The sequence below is a fragment of the Natator depressus genome, chromosome 9 (genome assembly GCF_965152275.1).
Source record: "Natator depressus isolate rNatDep1 chromosome 9, rNatDep2.hap1, whole genome shotgun sequence".
NCBI lineage: Eukaryota > Metazoa > Chordata > Testudines > Cheloniidae > Natator > Natator depressus.
This window is the reverse complement of record NC_134242.1, coordinates 91,429,888-91,451,844: the sequence shown is the minus strand read 5'-3', so window position 1 is coordinate 91,451,844 and position 21,957 is coordinate 91,429,888. Positions and strand designations below refer to the sequence as shown.

Here is a 21,957-nt window from a genome sequence, read left to right as displayed (position 1 = left end):
GAATCTGTTTCTCTCCCACGCTGGCAATGTTGCCATGCAAGTTCCCTGCAAACAGGTATAGATTTATGCAGATTAATTTGGTATAGTACAATGAATTGCCACTATGATATATATTTTAGACTAACATCCTGGCACAGGCTAATGACTGGAATCAAATAAAAGTAGATTTATATAGATTGCTGTATAAATCAGATAAAGCTTTATGTTGCCTACAATTAGTAATGGAAGTGTTTCCAGCGAATAATGTCAAAGTTGTTCATGTAAAAGTTTCATTATTTCTAGTGTGAGTAATGCAAAAAAAGAAAAACAAGTCTATTGGGCTTAGCTGCCATTAAACACCATTAATTATAATTTTGCCTGACTAGCTCTCTCATCTGATGATGGGTTAAATGGCAGAAAAGTCGACTGAACAATTGCATAAACTCAAATGAAATATGCCCTTGTATTCTAAGAGTACACAGTTCAGTCAGTTAAAATAGAGCAATTTATTATTCTTTAGCAGCCAGAGCTTAATCTGATTTTAAATATACGTATTTTTTTTCAACTTCTCACAGATTTAACTGACTTGAGAAGACGCATGACATGTCACTACATGGGGGCTCTGGTAAATTGGATAATCTGAAATAACTTTATGAGAGCACCGAAGAAAATAGCTTTACCAACAGGAGAGTGGGTTTGTGTGGGGGGGGGGGGGAGAGAACCTGGATTTGTGCTGGAAATGGCCCAACTTGATTATCATACACATTGTAAGGAGAGTGATCACTTTAGATAAGCTATTACCAGCAGGAGAGTGGGGTGGGGGGAGAGAAAACCTTTTGTAGTGGTAAACACCCATTTTTTCATGCTTTGTGTGTATAAAAGATCTTCTATACTTTCCACAGTATGCATCCGATGAAGTGAGCTGTAGCTCACGAAAGCTTATGCTCAAATAAATTGGTTAGTCTCTAAGGTGCCACAAGTACTCCTTTTCTTTTTGCAAATACAGACTAACACGGCTGTTACTCTGAAACCTGTCTTTATTTCTCATATGTGTCTGTATTAAAACCTGCAGAATAATGTTTATCAAAGAAAGGAGAGAAATAAAAAGAAAATCATCACCACTAAGCAACTGATTTTTGTCCAGTCCATGAATGAGCAGGTAATTTGGTCTCCACTGTAAAGTGACTTCCTGCTGGTGTCTTCATGGAATGATCTTAGAGAGAGAGAACACTTACAATCAAGGAATATCAGGGTTGGATGGGACCTCAGGAGGTCATCTAGTCCAACCCCCTGCTCAAAGCAGGACCAATCCCCAATTTTTGCCCCAGATCCCAAATGGCCCCCTCAAGGATTGAACTCACAACCCTGGGTTTAGCAGGCCAATGCTCAAACCACTGAGCTATCCCTCCCCCAAATCTTGTGCTTCCTCGACTTGTTTGGATCAAACCAAATATGCAAGTCAGAGGTAAGCAAGTTAAATCATTTCATTATGCCAGAAAAGGGTAAGCAGGAGAGCTCTTATAAGTATATTAAAGTGGACCAGTGAGATTTTAAATATGTTAGTATAATAATTTGTTAAGATGCCTATGCATTGAGGCCTTTGCAAGATTTGAAAGAAATTAACTAAGACAAAATAATATCCATCCATTTTTTTTAGCTTCACCCCACCAATGACATTGATATTACCCAAGATATTTCTTTTAAAAAATTATGACTTTTCAGTCTGGCTTCTGTTTTTCCAGATACAATTTTGCAGCCACAGTTAATTGTGACTTTAATGAATAGTGTCTGCAAATATTAGCCATGGTTTTCAGGGGCACACAGGTAGTTAGATATCTGACTATTAGTATTTGTACCCACGATTCATTGCTGGCAACAATGCCAGATGTAATTATTTGTGGGTGTGATTTTGCACCCACTGAAATGGAGGCCATTGCAGAGTGAAGATGTAAAGGTGACTCTCTCTCTCCCTCTCTCTCTCTCTGTGGTAACCAAGTGATGATGAATTCGCTGTATAATTGGTAATGGGACCCTAGATGGCTCAGATATATTAACAATGGTATGTTTTCACCTTCAGGTTATCAGTTCAAATTCAAAGCAGATTAGTAATGATCAAAAGTCATTACTATCTGAGAGCTGGTCAGTGGCCTATGAATTGAAGGTCTCAATCAGAGTCTCGTGGACATGTGTCCAAATCTCAGAAAGTATCATATTAATCGACAGCTTTGTTTAGAGTGGCAGCATAAAGGCCAAGGACTGAGTGGGTGTAGATTGGAGACTGAACTACCTTTGTGTTCCTAAATGGACCACAGAGGCACACCGGCAGAGAGTAGAGGGAAGCTTCCTCTGCCCCTGCATTTGCTATATAATATTCTGTGGATAGAGAGAAATTTAATCTCCAGAGACCTTGCACAATCCAGCACCTCTCGAAAGCCCTAAATTCTCTTTTTTCCATTTAAAGCATAATTGGTCGCACTATCAATTGATCTGTCTGAAACTTTGATGTCTCTTGAGAGTTAAAGAGGAAAAGAAGGAAAATAATTTTACTGAACATATAAGACAGAATCAGAATGCAAGGAAAATCAGTGAAGAAACTCTTACGTGCAGAAGAAGAGGCTGTTCTTAGATGTCAATGAATGTATAAGCAAAGCCATATTGCAGATTTGGGGTCCCACAGATCTATCTTTCTTATCATATAAGTACAAAGGGAAAAAACATGTCCTAAAATTAAAAACTTGAGTTTACAAAATAAGTTGGTTGCCCAAAGCAGATCTAGGACTGAGTAACTTTAACAATCATGGTTAATATTGCTGAAGCTCCTTGATGGGATGAGTTTTAACTTTGTTTATGGAAAGCTTAAAGGAAGGAGTTCTCTTCCAAATCCGACCACCAGAGCTCTCAACTGAAAGAAGTGCCTCCTAATGAGAGAGGTTGAGAAGTATGGTGTTTTCCCTGATTACAGAATCAGGGTACTCTCTCAACATGTAAATCCTGATCACAGACACTTCTCCAGCAGCCTTTGCCCTCCTCTTTGGTAAAGTTTAGCTATCTGTGTGGAAGGATGAGATATTTATCGGTAAATGTTGGTAAACATTGATTTCACCCTACAAACAAACTGATGAAAAGTTCTTTCCAGTGATAGTTATCAAAATTTACACATCGACAAGGTAAGAAAAATGCTGCTTGAGAACTTGCTAAAGATTGTCATTAAATAATTGTCTGACACCCTCATAACTTCCTGCAGCTGTGAAAATTTAAATAAATGAAAAAACGCGTGAAACCTAAAATTTCATGCAACTGAAAATGTAAATTGATAAAAATTGAAAAGAAATCGTAAAAGTAAACATAAACATTATCAATCAAAAGTATAGAAAAATAGAAAGTGAATTCTGTCAAGCCATAGCTATCTAACTGTCCGTTTTAGTTTATGGATCGATCTAGATATTTATACTGAGCTCATTACTGTGGTATCTGAATGGTTACTGCAAGACAAAAAACAGACCTATTATCTACATGGTGGCAGCTACCGTCTAAGACATATGCACTTTTCCTTTCGGCCTCAGAAAATGGGTTTTTTACGCCAAGTGAAGATAATGTATTTAGTGGGGTTATTTTTATAGTATTCTGTGGTCCCAATTCTGCCTTCACATACAGCTCCCACTGAAGTCACTGGGATTTGAGCATGCATATCTGAGGGTGGAAGTATTGATGACCTGGAAATAAATTCTGCTTTGTAGTTTTTAAAATAGGTCTTTTTCAGGCCTAGATGTTCAAAAATGGTTTGTAAATTTGCATCCAACATTTGTGTGAGCAAATAGTATAATTCAGGCATCTAACTACCCATATTGCGGATACAAACCACATGTATACCTGACAATAGAGGGATGACCTGTTGTTTTATCATTTGCGCACACACAAAATTACAGGCACAAAATCATGAAGAGCCATGTGGGTGCCCATAAAAAAAATTTCATCAAAAAATTGAATATTGCAGACTGTCTTTTCCTGGAGATCTGAGCTTGTAGTGCTGTGATTCCGTGCCAAGCAGCTGTAATTTTGGTAGTTTTTAATTGTCCACAAGGGAAGACATGCAGGCGCTTAATCCATCAATATCTTTTCATGTAGACTTGTACGGAGAAGGAGCAATAGTTGTCCGATGAAAGCTTTAATTTACTTTTGACTTATTGTTTCCACGAGGAGTTGTCATAGATCAATTTGAGAACAATTACAAGGTGAATAAAAAGGAGGGGAAAATCAACCATTGCTTTAGAACATAAGTAAAAATGGAAATATAAAATCAATCAAAATATGTATTTTGCGGCTGAATCCAAAATACTGACAAGAAGGGGCTGTATTTTTAAGCATCAGTGCTGTTTAGATTTTCCCAGACTATATAACAGAACCTGTCTTATGTCCATCTTGTTTTCAAGTAGTGTTTCATCCTCTGGCTTTCGGGGGGGAACTTTATGCCAAGACAATTCACTGGAGACTGAGTGACAGATCAGGCTGTTGTCCCACATTCCTTTTCTACTAAATCACAGGTTTCTTTAGATGGAAGGTGGCTATTGTGAAGCTGTCAAACTGAGAAAAGTTAAATGGGCTGAAGTGAAGGCTTGTGTTAACAATAGCAGCTATCTCTGTCAAATGAAAGCCCAGCAGACAGTTACAAGGCAATTCGGCACTGATGGGTGGTCGATTAAAAACAACAAAAGACAAGAGGAATGAAAGGGGGAAAATCCCTATTACTTTGTGGTAGGAGCAAGGGGAAAACCCAAAAAAACCCAACCCCTAAACCAACAGCCAGCCCCACAGCAGTTTGAACATGCTTGTAGTTAGTTTGACCTACCTAATCTTAGATATAGCACAATAACAGTGACAAGATTATTTTCCCTTGAAGCACCACTGAGGGATTTTCATTGGCAAAAATCTGGAAGAATAAAATGAATGCAGAGTTCAAGGCAATTGCAGAATTCTTGATTCTGATAGCAGCTGGGAACAGAATGCCACCAGGAAAAATAGCTGGGTTTTGCTCTTCTAAAAAAAAAAATTATGACTTGATCATTTTTACAGTGTCGTATCTGAGATTTTGAAGGTTACACTATAGACAACCAGAAGAGGATTAGAGGGAAATTATGTCTGAGCTCAAGGGAACGACAATTTAAATTGGATTTGAGATATAACATTTGCATTACCTTAGGAGATGAAAGGTAGTGTTGTGCCCTGCTAGTTACCCAGCTACCTAACCACACGTATCAAATGGATTCGTCTGTAGATTAACAGCCCATACACTAAATGCAAGTGTGGATCATGCAATTTACTTTTAGTGGGACTGATCCTGCTTCCACGGAATTTAATGTCAAAACTCAATGGGAGAGCACAGTCCATACATCAGACAGAAGTGAAAAAATATATGTGCTCTTAGTTCAAAATAAAGATCGTTTCCTCATAGGATCAGATTTCCGACTGCAAGTGTATAACCTGTTCACGCTAAATATGCAAGTGCAGATAGGTGAACAATAGATAGTTGCAGTCACAGAATGGGTGGTTATGCTCACAGCAGTATATTTTGCACAGGAAGTAACCAGTTTGTATTGGCAGATGCTTATTTTGCATGTATATTATAGGTGCCTACTTTGGAAAATTTGGCCCTACATATTAAGGATCTCATTTGATCAATCAGGCATGGAAAATCTTCCATATAAAGAAGTATTGAAAAAACTGGAGCTGTTTACTTTAGAGAGGAGGTGAATAAAAGTGGAGAAGCTGATCAAGGTCTGCGAAATAACGAGTGGTTTAGAAAAGGTTGATCAGGCACTTCTAGCTACCCTGACTGGAATTTTCAAAGGAACCTAAGCAATTAGGCACTTCATCCGAATGAGATTCCTTTGAAAATCCCAGCCCCTTTCTCACAATGTCAAAAGAAAGGGCCATGCAATGAAAATGACACTTCGTAAATTTAAAACTAATCAAAAGAAATATGTTTTCACATGACACACAATTAGGACACCCATTGCCACAAGATACCATGGTGGCCAGCAGTTTAGCAGGATTCAGAAAAAGTTTGGACATTTATCTGGACGACGTGGGCACGCTGAGTTATAATAGTAAGGATTCAAACAAAACAAAACGAGTTTTGGAAGAGATATAAACTCTTGTGCTTCAGGGTATAAACCAGCCTCTGGGAGTCAGGAAGAACCACTCTTCGCTGGCAGATTATTCCATAACTACCTACTGCAAGGTTTCTCATACCTTCCCTAGAGACAAGATTCTGAACTATGTGGAACACATATATGATCCAGTACGGTCGTACCTAGGTTCCTAAATATTATCCATCCACTGGCTGTGTAATTCAGATTATTGTTCATTATGATTGACAGGCTTATTCTGCAGTTACCTGACATTAGGAGAGAGGGTTTGGTTTTTGTAGTTTTATGTACCCCTGAATAATCTTTTTTCAAAATGCCTGTATCACCAGATACTATTGTGTCTCTCTATTTTCCCTTTTTCAGGTGTCATGCACTTGATAATTAAATGGATTTCAGTGTCAGAATCTACATCTTAAGGGGACAACAAAAATGTGTTTCTAAAAGTGGCTTTCTAATCAGGAGCAGAATTGTATTTGCTCGTGGGGTGGTGTCTTAAGACAGGAAGTTGCTGAAAAGGTGGATGGCTTGTTCAGATTTCAGAAATAACACAGTGGATCATTTTCCCACTGGCATCAGAACGCTGATAGCGTATTGTAGGGTTTGTTATGAATAATTAGGCAAAACAGTGGTTACGGGTATCTTTAAAAAGAAAAGGAGGGCTTGTGGCATCTTAGAGACTAACAAATTTATTTGAGCATAAGCTTTCGTGAGCTACAGCTCACTTCATCGGATGCAGCCAATGAAGTGAGCTGCAGCTCATGAAAGCTTATGCTCAAATAAATTTGTTAGTCTCTAAGGTGCCACAAGTCCTCCTTTTCTTTTTGCGGATACAGACTGACATGGCTGCTACTCTGAAGGATATCTTTAGTGTAACCTTTCCTGGTTCCTCCCTGCTTTTTCCTTCCCTTGCCATTTGGGTCCAGATTCTCAAAGGTGCTTGGGCATTGTTCTGTTCGGCATTGCAATGCCTAGCTCCTAGAATACTCACCCTCAGGCTGGGTGCCCAGGTTCCCCATATGATGCATAAGGAGGGCTAGGCACCTCTGAAAGGGATCCTTAGAAGCCAGCAAGCTGAGTGAGGAGCTGTCTAAGCAAGCCAGGATTGAAATGTTGAGGAGAGGGTCTTAGGACTTGGTGCACCTGGCTGATAGGCCAGATAGGTAGCTGCCTCTGCTCAGGATCCTCAGCCCTAGAGCCTTGCCTGGAGTTAGGCACCTAAGCCAGGTCAGCCGCTTAAGTAGCTCATGCCGTAGCAGCCCGAGCCATCTCTCTCCCCGGCTCAGGCTCGATGCCTCTCTCACAGGTGCCCCCAGTTCTCTTCGGTGTGGTTGTTGGGCTGTCTCTCCATCTATCGGTGGCCTCAATCTGTCCCTTCTGCTGTGGGGTCTAACAGATGTCAGGTCAGAGGTATACTCAGACCACGCCTGCAGGACAGTGCTCCCCATGTGAGATAGGCGTTCCCCTGCTTAGTTTGAGAATCCAGCTTTGAGGCCTCCAGGACCTCAGCTTGAGCGAGGGTTCTGAACAGCTTGTTAGCTGCACGGCAGTGTCAGGTCGAAGATGGGCAACTGGTGGAAACTGAGGCACTTAAATACCTATGGGGTTAGGCCACAGCTCAGCAGCAGTTTGGAACCTGTATGGAGGACTTGGGTGCCTAAAGAAGCAGATAGGTTCCTAAATACCCTTGAGGATCTGGGTTTTCGTGTCCCACCAGGGAGCGTTCTACTAACACAATCAAGCTTCTAATACTAGAGTAACCCAAGACGTGATAGGGAATACTTAGAACAGAGACTATTTGTGTGCGCGATTGCGTGTGTAGGGGAAAGCTGAATTTTTCAGAATTGCCCCATTTGAAGCAATATCAAAAATAATTCGCCATTGTGAATTCCCGGCCAAAATGTGGTTTTACCATGTGCTGTAATTTATAGGGTAAACAAGCTTTCTGCAAGAGCTAACTATATCAGGAAACTTGTTTAACATGCACCGAAGGCACTGTTAAGTGATTTCAGTGCCATAATTCAAAACGCTGAGGAAAATTCTCCTGTATTACAGCTAGTGCAAGATTGGGTCGGCAGCCAAGCACATCAACATAAATGTTGAACTGTCTGGGGAAATACAAGCCTCATACAGTTACTTAGGGGAAAATATGTGCAGACATGGTGGAGCCCCTTATGAAACAATTCTCATTTTGTTAAACAATAGGATCAAATTTTCAAGCGGGTTATCAAGCATATTGCCGTCTTAGAGCTTGCCAAACAAAGTGAAGTATCAGTCTGAAGGCTGATATATTTTTGCAGAATTAATGATGTATGAAACATGGAAGTGGAAACAGATACATTTCCATTTTATCCTCTAATTTTTCTTTTTGCATTATAAGTGAAAGGAAATGCTTGGAAATCATGTACAATTATTCATATCTGTTTATCTTAAAGTAATTATATGCACCAGTGGTGTCGTGTCATTGTTTTTGGACCCGAGATTGCTTGCATGAGCAAGGACTGCCCATGTGAGTAAGTGCTTGCAGGATCAGGCCTGTTGCTTGTTTTCCATCGTGTCTACACAAAGCATTATAAATCATGCAGATTTAGAAATAATTTCAGTAGTTTTATTCCTTTTATTTTCTTTTTGTCTGTGCGTGGATAAATTCTCTGGCTTCTATCTTTAAAAATTGATCCAAAACATAGTTTATTTTCTTATTGAAGATCCATTTATCTTTACAAAGATGGTGCATTCTGATGTAGGGGTGCTTGTGTTAGATCTGGATGGAAGGGAGGGTTGCGGGACCATGCAACCCCAGAACACAGACTTTAATGCAATAAGACAGAAACAGCCCCTTGTGTTTCTTTCTCCTGGTTCCTCCTTAACTCCCGTGGGCAGAACTCTCCTGTCTGTACAAATGGTTTGCCAACCTTGGTTAGTCCTGGCCCCTCCAACCCCCTTTGCACTGGGCTTCAGTCACTCTCCAGCAGTTGACCCAATAAAGATGTAAAGTCCCCCAGCCATGGTGAAAGCCCCAGTCATCTCTCCCACGTTCCCATCAGCCCCTGCCTCTCACGCCTTTGTCTTGCCCCATCCGCTCTTCTGCCTCCACGGAGGCACTGCTACTCTTTCTGATGGGTTTCAAAGTAGCAGCCGTGTTAATCTGTATTTGCAAAAAGAAAAGGAGGACTTGTGGCTCCTTAGAGACTCCGATGAAGTGGGCTGTAGCTCACGAAAGCTTATGCTCAAATAAATTTGTTAGTCTCTGAGGTGCCACAAGTCCTCCTTTTCTTCCTGATGGGACTCTCAATGAACAGCTCCCCCCCAGTGGTCGAGTTTGGAACTACACCTCCCATTTTAATTCTCCTTTTGAACAGCATGTTCAATGTAACGTTGTCTTTAACCATGCTCTAGGACACGAATGTTACTTTACATAAACAGTCATCAACACACAGCTATAACCCCTGTTCTTCCCCAACCCTGCGCGTGTTTCAGGACCAGAATAAGGCTTAGTAATATTCTCTGTTCAATATCTGTGATTGAAAAAGACCTGGCCCTAGCAGCCTGTATTAAACACCTTCAGTCTTCCCTCTGGACAAGAATACAGTTGTTTTATGCAGCCTTATGAAGTGATTGTCCATTAGCACTGAAATGAGCCATCTAAGCCTCTTTATTGGGTTACAGGACAGCTTGTCCCCAGCAATTCATTCTGGAGGACAGATTTCCCCCAGTGATTCAGAAACCCAACAGCTTGAGATTGCTGTCACAGAGTCTTTATTTATCTTCATTCCTTTACTCAACATGAATTTGTTAGGGTACAATCACAGTGAATTTTTTAACATGCAAGTATATTTGGGCTCTAAGTAACCTGGAATGTGTGCGGGAAGCTTTGGAGATTTTCCTTGGGTTTGATATTTTCTGCAAGGGGGCTAGGGGGACCTTGCAGAGCCTGAGGTTTAGAGGCCCTCTTGAATGTATTTCAGAGTTTGCAAAATTTATTCAGGTTGGCAAAGCCAATAATTGAAATACACTATTTTTCAAGATTCAGTTAAAAAATAAATCTGTTTTTCTAGTCCAAGGGAAGGCTCTGCTTTGTGTAAGGAGTAGAAGACACCCCACCAACCTCATCTTTCTCCTTCCCTCCAAATTTAAGCTGCCACAAGTTGGTATCCTACCGAAAGACATAGGTATATATTTAGTTTTCCATTAGCAATTTTCTCCCTCCCCTTGTGCAGTCTTTCCCACTCTGCCACTCTCTCTTGTCCACTTTTTCACCCTCCTTGGCATTGGGTTTTTATCTTTGCCCTCTTTCTGCTCCTTTTGTCACAGTCTTCTTGAGCAGAGCATGACCCTATTAGTGTCCACATTTGAATGAAAGTTGCAAAAACACCAAGCTCCAGTGGGTTTGATATTAATGGAAATGAGTTTGCTTTCCCTACTTTCTGTGCTTAACCTATGAAGGCCGATTCCAAAAGCTCACTGGAAGTGTGTGGCTGGACAATCCACCCCACTGCAGCGCTGGGAACTTTAGTCAGCTGATGTCTTTGCAGTGAAGAGCAAAAGCTGAGTACTGGCCTTTTTGTGGAGTTGTTCGTTCGTCCTTCTGCTTCTCGTGCTCAAGTCTGTATTCGCCACAATCTCAGTTCAAAGCACTTGCAAAGACAAGTAGAATGTTTTGTTAATTGTAGCCAGGATGTGGTCAGTCCTTGGTACAGCTAAGAGAGTTTAAGGAGGAAAACCAGGTCTGTGAGCAGGGGACTAATAGGCCTACTGTGAATTGTTTGGGGATGAGTTATGCTTTCACCTTTATTTTGCTTGCTGTTCAGAGCTTGATCACCAAGGTTCAGGTGGCTGCTCTGATATGCTGCTTCACAATTTCCTCTGTGACTTCTTCTCACTCTTAAAATTCATCTTTCTCTGTAATTGTGCATTGAAGGTGAAATTTTTTCATCTTGTGGAAGTACAACTGCAAGGCCGTCATCCTCCCCTAGTCTCTGCCATAGGTGCTATGTCGGGGAGCCACTGGTGGAAGGCTGCGCAGGGGTGCATCCTACATGCAACAAAGATAGAATCTCCTTGCTAGCCCCGTGTGAGCTACAGTGGATGGCCGAAGGATCCAGGCTGGTCCCAACATCACACACAGCTACATGGCAGGGCTGCAGCTTCTGTTACAGCCCACAAACTAGAATAGCACCAAGTGGGGTGAGGATGTGCTGCCCTGCAGCCTTGTCCCATACTGGGTGGTGGATTTCGCTTCTTCACCTGCATGGAGCCCCATAACTCAAGCTTCAGGTGAGTGGAATGCATATCATTCTCTACCTCCTTTGTAAAGCACTTTGAGATCTGCTGAGGAAAAAGCGCTAAATAAGAGTGAAGTGTTATTATTTTTACTACTGAAGCATAGTGTCTCTCTACAACATTTAACATGCCTAAATGTCAGTAGGGAGCATTTTTTTAGTGGCAAATAATTCAAAGAGCAGAAACAATGTTGTATTTTAAAAAAAAAAATAGCTCAGACTTGCAAGAAATGCCTCCATGTAAAAGAAACTAATGAACACTCAAAAGCTGCTTCCACTCCAGACCACATTACTGAAGTTTGAGATTTAGCAGAGACAACCCCATTTCCAATAGACAGAACCAAAAGTGTCCAGTTCTTCAGATATGAGATTAGTCTATCTAAGAGGAAACCAGCAAAAGATTTGTGAATGTCATGCTGGTACTGACAGCTCATCAGACACCTCCTTGAAGGGCTCACTTCACCTGCAGATTAAAAAAGGAATAAAATAAAAGAATATAGTCAATGAGTAAAATGAATGCACTTCCATGTACATTATAGAGCACTGGATAGATGAGCCAGTCTTACGCTATTTATTTCCTGTAGAGAAAAATCTTTTAAATATCTTATCTGATGTGAATTTTTTTCACATCACCTTTGCAGGTTGCTCTGGATTTATCAATCATTGTTCAACTAAATTCCCAAAGCCTTGTGTGTAGATCTGCCATGTCAAGGCTAATTTGCCTGAGAAAATACTGGTGCTTTGGCTAAGGCATAGTTTTGCTCAGATATGGCTCAGTTAGAAGGTGTTTTTCATTCGGAAAGTAATGGAGATGAGTGTGTTTCACAACATACCTTCTGGGCTATATACTGCCCTTGACAAGTAGCAGAATCCAAACGGACATAAGTGGGCCCTTCCTATAACAAGTGGATTTTCCTTAGTGGCCTTTTAGGCCTTGTCTATATGGGGAAATTGACAAGCATAGCTATTGTACAGTAAGCTATTCTGCAATAGCTATTCTGGAATGGTTCCCACTTTGGATGCCCTGTTTTAGAATGTGTGTGTTGGGGGATCTGCTGTTCCTTATGAGTTGGATCATGACTGGGGGCAGCTGGGTTTTTTTTGTGGGGGAGTGTTTGACAGGAGGACACCGTTACCAAGGAAATGTCTAGGGAGTAGAGTTGGAGGGATGAAGGGGGAGGGATATGGAAACTTCGTCCACACTAGAAAAGTTTGGCATGATTAGCCAAGTTAATATAAGAGTGGGAACAAACTGTGATCCTCTTTTCTCCATAGAAGAACACAGTTCCAGAGCAGACCTCTAGGTTGATCCTCATCATTCATTATCCAAGCCTCAAACAGACATCATGTTCTTGCTTTTATTACTATAAACTGTATACATCAACACGCTGAGTCATAAAACTAGAGGTTTTCGAAAATATTAATCCCACATCATAATCTTCCTGCTCTGTTCTTTTTATTAAGTCCCACATTTTTTACCATTATGATGTCTCATATTTGGGCTTGCCAGACTCAGAGGGCAGGGTTCCAATCACCAATTGTACAGCAAGCGAGAAGCTCACAGAGTAGTTTGACTTACAGTACCTATGGATTGTGTGGAAGAACTGAGACTTTAAATTTCCAGCAAGGAGCCCATTAATTATTATTAAAACATCACCGCAACTGTACTTGTAAAAAGAAATTGCTTTCTTTAATGTAGACAAAATGTTTACTTTGTAATTTAAACCTTTGGGCCCAAACCTGTTTCTAGTCCAACGGGAATTGACTTTGAGAACAGGATTTGGCCTTTTATTTGGTGATGAGCCTGTAAATTATTGGATTTGCTATAATATTATTCAAGGCAACATGTAGGTAAAAACCTGGAATAGGTCCTGCCTTCTCCCTCCCCATTTGCCTCAGTTCTCTTCTCTCTCTCAACTTTAATGAAAAACAAAATGCCTGTCAACAGAGCAGTAGTTATAATGCACTTAGAAGCAACTTAATATTTTAGTTGCCTTGAAGAGCTTTTTAAACATGGAGATTAATGGAGGGCTAGATAAAGAAATTCTTCTGCTGAAAGAATTCATTTGGCTTAATCCTTTTGGAATGAGAAGATGATACTGAGAGATGAGTAATGAAGTGCACTCTCTGATTGTGAGGTATCTAATAGATAACCACAGGGGTTACTTCTCTCTCACCAGCTGTAATTACACTAATTACTGATATGGTGCCAGAAACACTAAGGCAGACTGAGTGTGACAACACAAAATGGAGTGTTTCTTAGCAAGACATCTTTCTCCATCAGTTGGATGGGGGGAGGCTGACAGTGTTATGAGGCGAATGTATTCAGTCTCCTGTGAGGGGGAAGAGGCCAACTAGCCTTGTTGTCCGTAGCATTTCCGTTTGGCTAACACATGAGACTTCACTGGAGATACCTTACTAAACCACCAGGCTGGAAAATGAGCAATTGATCCATTAATCAAGCAACTAGCCTTTTGTCATGTAAGTAGTCCCATTCAGGCCAATGAGACTACTTACATGAGTAAAGGCTACTCGAGAGAGTAAGAGTTGTCAGGCGCTAGTCCATGGTCACCAATGAGAACCGGGAAAAAATGGGAGACAAGGAGAAGGGAAAATTAATAAAATTTATTTAGCTGTGTATACAATTGTTGAACAAGTGGCCATGAATATCAGGTTAAATGGTGCTTGTAAATTCCATTTAACATTTTAAGGGTTGGGGGCGGGGTTCAGGGTGAGGGGGGGTTACCATAACTTTTGGATTATCTCAGAGGAAATATTTTAAAGATGACTTGCCAATTTCAGCAGGAGGATGAATATCAAATCTCACGATTTATAGATGGGATATTTTAAAACAAAACATCCTCTTTTTCCTTTGCAATTACGCTACCATTTGTTTTCATTTTCCCGACCTTTTTGTCCATTGTTTTATGAACTTCTCTGGGGAAATATATTGTTAGATGTTTTCTCTCTCACACACACACAAAACCCCCTGATAAATGATAAAATTGTTCTGCAGTGTGTGCAACATATTCTTGAAATACATCTGAATTCCGTTGTTCAGTTTGTTATTTGCATGATAACTTGACTTACCACTCTCTGAAAAGTCTAATATAATACAGAGAAATGCATCAGGAAAATGAAAAACAAGCTCAGTGTAATGTCCACAGGGTAAAAGCAGTTTAGATTGTGTTGAACTGATGGGACCAATTCAGTGAAAGTTCAGAGGTGGAAAAGGTAACATCTTCTTGCTCGTCAGTGTTCACATGTGTTCTCCACAACTAGGTATTCCAGAAAACATTGGACTGTCGCGTTAATAAGGGCTTCATACCACAGGATGGTAATGCGCTGCTTTTTTTCACCTCAAAGACATGGATTTGTTTCCTGCCTGTTCCGGATTTAAGTCTTATTAAATATCACAGGTGAAATTTGGTATGACATTCCAAGCTGTCTCCCTAATACGGAAGAGGATAAATAGTTGCAGGGTGCTAGTGTATGTTTCCGAATCTAAAACCCACAGAATAGGTCCATTTGTAGCAGTGTAAAGAGAAAGCAAGAGCTTCTTTCCTGTTTGAGTTACACAGTTACAGAGGTTTACAATGCAAATACTCAATGTAACGTTCTACCATGGGTTACAGACGTTATAAGTGACATCAGTACATGCAGCATCCTACAAGCATTTCATCAGGCCTAAACACTAAACACATTTTTATCAACTTAGCATCTGTTTTAGCAATCCCAACACACAGGTGAGTCATCCTGGTTTTCAGCAATGCATTTGTTAGTGTTCAGTGAGGCATGGGGCCTTGATATGTGTTGACACCTGATCTGCCAGCATGACAACCAGAGCCAAGCATGGTGGGGAAAAGAACATCATACCTGTATGTGCTTGATTCATGCACGTGTATGTGCTGTCATTGCACAGAAAAAACTGCACATTTGTAGGCAATTGTGTGATCCAAATGAGTACATATTTTATACATGCCAGCTTGGCAGAAGTAAGAGCTAATTTTCTGGGCAGCTTGGGATCAGGGAGCTGAAACTGGCACACCCTACAGCCAAGTGGAGCTTAGCCACAGTGGAGAATTGAACCCAGACTAAGTAAGGAGGAACAGAATTTGGTGTGTTGCAGGAACATCCTCTTGGATCAAGTTTTGTCTCCATAATCAGAATGGTTTGTTATTTTATATATATATATATATACCCCCCAAATACAGCTTCATAGAACCAGAAGAAGGAGGAAAGGAGTGCTCCATGACGTCCACTAGGGATCTTGGCCCAGATGCTCAAAAATATTTAGGTGTCTAAACTCCCATTGAAATTAATGTGACTTAAGTGCCTAAACACCTTTGCGGATCTGGGCCCTGGAGCTAAATTACCGATAAAATATTTAGATATTTCAGTGATAAAAGGTATTCACAGCCAGAAAATAGATTTAGGTCCTGATCCAGAGCTCTATGAAGTAAATGAAGACTCCCATTGACTTCATTGGGCTTTGGATCAAGCCCCCAGCCTAGATGGATAAATAACATTTTTGGCCTGTCAGCTATGACAATATCCCTTTCAGGAGTTCTAAAGCTTCTATTAAAATGGTATGTGAATTTATTGAAAATGAGGTATCTGGTGATTGTACTTTTTATGGATAATAATTATCTCATCTTTCCTAAATCAAACTTTTACTTGCTCATTTGCAAGTAGGGTGACCAAATAGCAAGTATGAAAAATCGGGACCACGGGGTAAGCGGGGAATAGTTGCCTCTATAAGACAAAGCCCTTAATATTAGGATGGTCCCAATAATATCGGGACGTTTGGTCCCTCTGCTGGCAAGGGCCCAAACCTACAGGTCTGAGGTGCACAGAACATTTCATGAAGTCAACGTTTATGATAGTGATGGCTTTACAATTGGCTCCATTCCTGCATTCACTTGGGTTTGTTAGCAGTGCAATGAGTTGCAGTCCAGGTTCAGCAATGGTCTTTTATCTTGTTCTTTCATGTCCGCTTGGTTGACCTTTTTTCCGTCAGTTATTGCATGAATGAATGGTTAAAACCGTTTGTTCCTTTTTAATTGAGCATACGAAAACTACTGGGATGTAGTGACCTGGCTCCATAATTCATGCCTGTGCAACACTGTACTGAGTGCAGGAGTGGGCAGAGTTTGGAACACAATCCTCTTTTGGAACAAAAAGGAGCCTGGTGGGACTCTCAGAATTCTTTGATGGCATCTACAAGTACTGACCAGAAAGGGCGTTCTTTGTTCATGTCTAAGCTGATATATTTTCAGTGCACACGTGTTTCTCGTTCTGGCTGCTAAATCCTTGGGAAAAGCACCAGGAACAGCAAAGAAACAGTAATGATCCAGTTCATTGTACCAAAATCATATATCCCTCCAAAATCGTTTTAAGGCAGCCTCACTTTCAATCCATACCATTTTTCAAGGAGTCCACTAAGGCCTAAGTCAACTTACAGCATCCTCAAAATAATAAAGTTTTTGTCAGTTGTCAGTGGTGTGGCCCTCCCAAACTCATGCCAATAAAACCTTCATTCCACCCCCTTTCTATCTAGGTTTCTAGTGCATGAAAAGCCTGCTCTTGGAGCAGATTCATCTCTGGAATAAGCAAGTGTAGTAGTCAGTCAAGGAGAATTACACCAGTTTGTCCCAGGGATAACTGTGTTTCTTTGTCACCGCATTTCAGGCTGCTGCAAATTCACATCCCAAATTATAAACCTCTGAAAATATAATGAATATGCTGACACAGCCTTAACTGTTGCTCTCTAAATGGCACTGCTCTAATAATGAGATAAAAAATCCTTCTTAATCCCACACTTTCCCTAAAGTGGTATTATGCATTAGCTATGGATGAAAAGACAAACAAGTACATGTATATTCAACAATAATGTCGATTAGGACAGAGAAGAATAGGAAATGAAATGAATTTGTAACACCTCCGGAGATAGCGTTCTGATACAGACAGTTTTCTTTTTGATTTACCCTCATTGACTGTGTTCATTGTAACTTTAATATATCCACTGAATTGCCTTTTCTTAACAGCGGGAATGATATTACCAAGGAATTCATTCTGTAATCTCAACACATGGTGTTCTTAAGTTTAACAGTTACATAGTTCCATATAGATCATATATGCATACTTACACGTATCTGTCTCTCAAGAGGACTCAAATTCATGTTCAGACCATACAGTGTTGGAAAGTACTAAAGATACAGAGCTCTTCTGGCTCAGGGCTTTGAAACTGAAATGTGTTACTTCCCTAGGTATGATGATTATGAAACAGTCACCTTGGATTAAGATTGCTGGCAATCTTTAAAAGCCCTTATTGGGCCTTGAGTGTGATCAGATGCCACTTGCTTATAAATGGGAGTTAATAGAAACATTAAACGTGCAAGCCAGCATGACCCACATCTCCAGAATATTAAGCACATTTTAAAATGGTTGAAGAACATCTAAGTCCTCCACTTTCTGTAAAATATTACCTCCTTCTAACTAATATCCTCTGGGAGGAGGCTTTCTGAACTCTTGAACGTTCCACTTTCATTTATGCATTTCTATATATTTTTGAATTTATTCCCTCACTTTTTGCTTTGCCATATATTTACTGTTGGTACCATATTCTGTTTCTCCCTAATTATTCCATCTGCCACTAAAGGATGATGCATTTTAGTAGTGATGTGGTTTGGTTGTTTAACCTTTGAGTTGTGTAACTGAGTGTGATGACATATTCCTCATGTAGCAGACCAGGCTAAGAAGAATTATATACTCCAAGTGATAAGCTTGGAACCGCTAAACAAATACCCAAATCCAATTTTTCCCCTCTCTCTAGTCTTCTAAACATCCATTAGTCTCTTGACGGGAACTCATAAATCCTGCAGATTTACTTTATCTGAAACCAACTCCAACAGTTGTCCTTCCTACTAATCATCATATTTTATATCAAATTTCAATATTCAATATAAATATATCTATTGCTTACGGTACTGTTAGAAAATGTCTGTAACATGCTTTATAAGTACAGTTATTAATCAGCCATTTTATAAGACTGTTTCATAGGTTTGTAAGTACATTCATTTATCTTTTTATGCTTGCTTCTTTTCATTTGTCTAATACAGAATTTCCTTTATCCTTTTGGTTTACTTCAACAGAATATGTCAGGAAGAAATTTAACATGTAACAAAATGAAAAAAGGTGCAATGGCTAGAAAGAAAGAAATAACTCTTTAGGCTTAATTCATGAAAAGGCGACCTTGCCTTATTTTTCTTAGCTCTGTATTTTGTTTTAAATAATACAGAGTACATTATCCAGCAGTGCTGCTTTAAAGAGGCAGAATATTTTGCATATTTAAGTAAGTAGGTTTTAGAAGAGGAATTTAGGATTGAATTAGAATTAAGAGTCACAAACATGTATCCACACATGAGGGTGGTCTTACAGTTCTGGGTGCATTGTCCTCATAGTATATAATGAACTCTGATGATGCAGTTGAGGGCTATGGATAGCTCAAGCTGCAATGATCTGTTGTTGTGAATGGTGCAGCAGGCAGTGCCACTGTAGAAACAAATGAATGTGTCTTCTAGATAAACAACATAAAAAGTTCCCATTGATCACTAAAATCTAGCCCTCTAAAGATTAATATTTCCTGCAGATTTCTTAGTTTTTGGAGGGAAAAATTCCTTATCCATACCTCAGACTTACTTCTATGAGCTCACATTTTACAAGGAGGCATCTGCCATTTATCAAGAGGTTAATGACTAGTAGTTTCATGTCCAGATACTTTGTAACCACTGAGCTGCCTGACAACAGAGGTCACTAAAAGACAGATGACTTACTAGCCAGTTAAAGTTCTCCTTACACTTTCTCTTTTAAAAGCACCAGCAGGGTTTGGAGAGGGCTGATATTTGACCAGTTGCAATACTGTCCCCTTGCAGCCAGCCATGATTTAGTGGTAGTCTTCAAACAAGAGACCATCCAAATAGAACACTCATTGATTGTTACTGTTATTTAAAGACTAACAGTAAAAATTCATAGACTCCAAGCTCCATCAACATGAAATCCATAATTGCAGTTTGCAAGTCTCTTGCAGAGGCGGAAGGAGATCAAAATAAAACAGAGGAAGCTCACCAATTTCAGTGGCTGTCATGAGAGGTCTTGATGATGCATGTTGATATGTTGTTCCGTTATCTAGGGATAAAGAGATTTGGTGTAGAAAAGAGACTGGGGTAACAGAAGAAATGTAGCTTAAAGGAATTTGTATCCCCAAGAACACCCATTGCCATTCACACAATGTAGGTTTGGGTAGTTGGATTGGAGTATATACTTGGTGGCTCCCAACTCTTATTCTGTGGTCATCTAGACTTCAGGAAAATGGAGAATCTAGACTGACGTAAAAGAAGGTAAAAATGGTTTCTTTTCCAAAACATGTGGAAATATCTTATTCCTGAACTTCAAAAATGTACAGATTTATCAAAAGAGAGATGTTGTATAAAATAGGTAGTAATTATCGTAGTATATATTTTTCATCACTTCTCCTTCCAAAGTGGGGAGAGAGCTGGGGGCAGCATGGTGTCCTCCTTCCCCTTGTCTGTAGAGGGAACAGGGAGCAGTGGTGTGACAGATTCCCCTGTAGAAGAGAGACCGTGTAGAGGAGATTCCTAGCATGGAAAACTCTTGACTTTCCCTCCGATACTACTGTACCTCCTGACAGGAATGCTGGAAGGGGCAGAAATTCTTCAAACAGGCACCAGCTCCTCCTGGTATTCCCAGTTCACAATCCCCTGCCTGGTGGGTCCTCAAATCACCAGCCAAAAAAGATATGGGGCAGCAGTTGCCTAAATCAAGAAGAGGGGGAAGCCCTTTCTCTGTTTCCAGCAAAGGAGAGGAGTTGTGCTTCCTCTTACTTTAACCCCACTCTCCCAATTTAGTGCCTTGCGTAATGACAGGTTTCAGAGTAGCAGCCGTGTTAGTCTGTATCCGCAAAAAGAAACGGAGTACTTGTGGCACCTTAGAGACTAACAAATTTATTTGAGCATAAGCTTTTGTGAGCTACAGCTCACTTCATCGGATGCAAGTGAGCTGTAGCTCACAAAAGCTTATGCTCAAATAAATTTGCTAGTCTCTAAGGTACCACAAGTACTCCTTTTCTTTCTCCCAATTTAGAAATATCCATTTGTGGTAAGCTAAACACTAGGGGCCAGTCAGCAGGTAGAAGAGGACATGAACAAGGGGCTAATTGTAAGCATTTGCAATGGAGTCATTTTCAAAGTAGTCCATCCTCGCCTTTATTCACATAAAAAAGAATGTGGTGATCATAGTGTATTCACAATTTTCTTTTTTAGATCCTGATTCTGCTGCAGTTGAACTCACTGGGAGTTTTTGAATGACTTCATTGAGGGTTAGATTTGGCCTATAATTTATAAAATTAGTTCATTAAATGTAATTATGTTGTTTGGTTTTTTTTAGAATGCTTGAAGATGATCTAAAACTCAGCAGTGATGAAGATGACCATGAACAGGTAAAATTCTGACATGTGCATATCACATACATATCTGACAATATCTTCATCAGTTGAATGGGGTTACATATTATTTTATTATATCTGTATCAAATCCATTCCTGGGTAAACATCTCCATCACCACAGGGCTTGCCTACACATTGAATTATTCTGGAATAGTTATTCCCAAACAACTGATTATGAATAGTCACACGTTCTGACACTCTTACTCCAAAATAGGAGAACCCTGTTCCAGTTTAATTCACTTTGAAAGTGGATTAAGTTTAACAGGAACACGATACTTCTATTCCAGAATAAGGCCATGTCTACGCTACAATATTATGTCAACCTAACTTCTATCAGCGTATCACCACCTCAGTTATTAAATCGCTTGTGTGTATGCACACTTGGCTCCTTGGGTCAGCAGAGCACATCCTCACCAGGAGTGCTTGTATTGATTGTATTGTCAGTGTGGGGTGCTGTGGGACAGCTCTTGAATGCCAGTAACAACCCTGTGTCTACACTGACACTGCATTGACCTAATTACATTGACCATGACTCTATGACGCTTGGGGAGGTGGTGTTACTAAATTGGCATAGAGAGGCACAGTACGTCAGCAAGAGCTAAATTTAAGTGAATGCACTTCCACAGCTAAGTCAACGCAAGGTAGCTTATGTCAACCTAACCCTGTAATGTAGACCAGGCCTAAGAGTGTCTACACATGGAGTTATTCAGGAATAATTTTCAAGGGGAGACAAGTCCTGTTAGCCTTTGTTTTAGTTCCCCAGTTAATCATCTTGACTCCAGTGCCTTGCACCCAGTTTGTGTTGCTGTTTACACCTGTGAAAAGGGTTGTAAAATACTCCCAAATCAGAGTTCTCCACTCACTCCTACCAGGAGTAATGGTTTGCACCCACTTTACACTCTCTTTGCACTGTAGATGACTGTAGTCCAACGCAGTGGAGAATCAGTGGAACTTTTGTTCCAGCCATTGAGCAAAGGGTTTAGAGTCCACAATCATTAATCCTAACGTAAATATTAGTGATACACTCCTGTTT

The 21,957-nt window shown here is 40.2% G+C and overlaps 1 protein-coding gene across 5 annotated transcripts in view; it reads left to right on the top strand.

Moving 5' to 3' along the window:
• The window catches only part of AFF2 (ALF transcription elongation factor 2), a 437,890-nt gene that overhangs the window by 310,603 nt on the left and 105,330 nt on the right, over positions 1–21,957 (top strand). For all 5 annotated transcript variants that reach the window (XM_074962630.1, XM_074962634.1, XM_074962635.1 and 2 more), the window contains one exon: positions 20,867–20,918. In XM_074962630.1, coding sequence (XP_074818731.1) covers positions 20,867–20,918 — 52 coding nt within the window. The remainder of the gene's footprint in view (positions 1–20,866; positions 20,919–21,957) is intronic.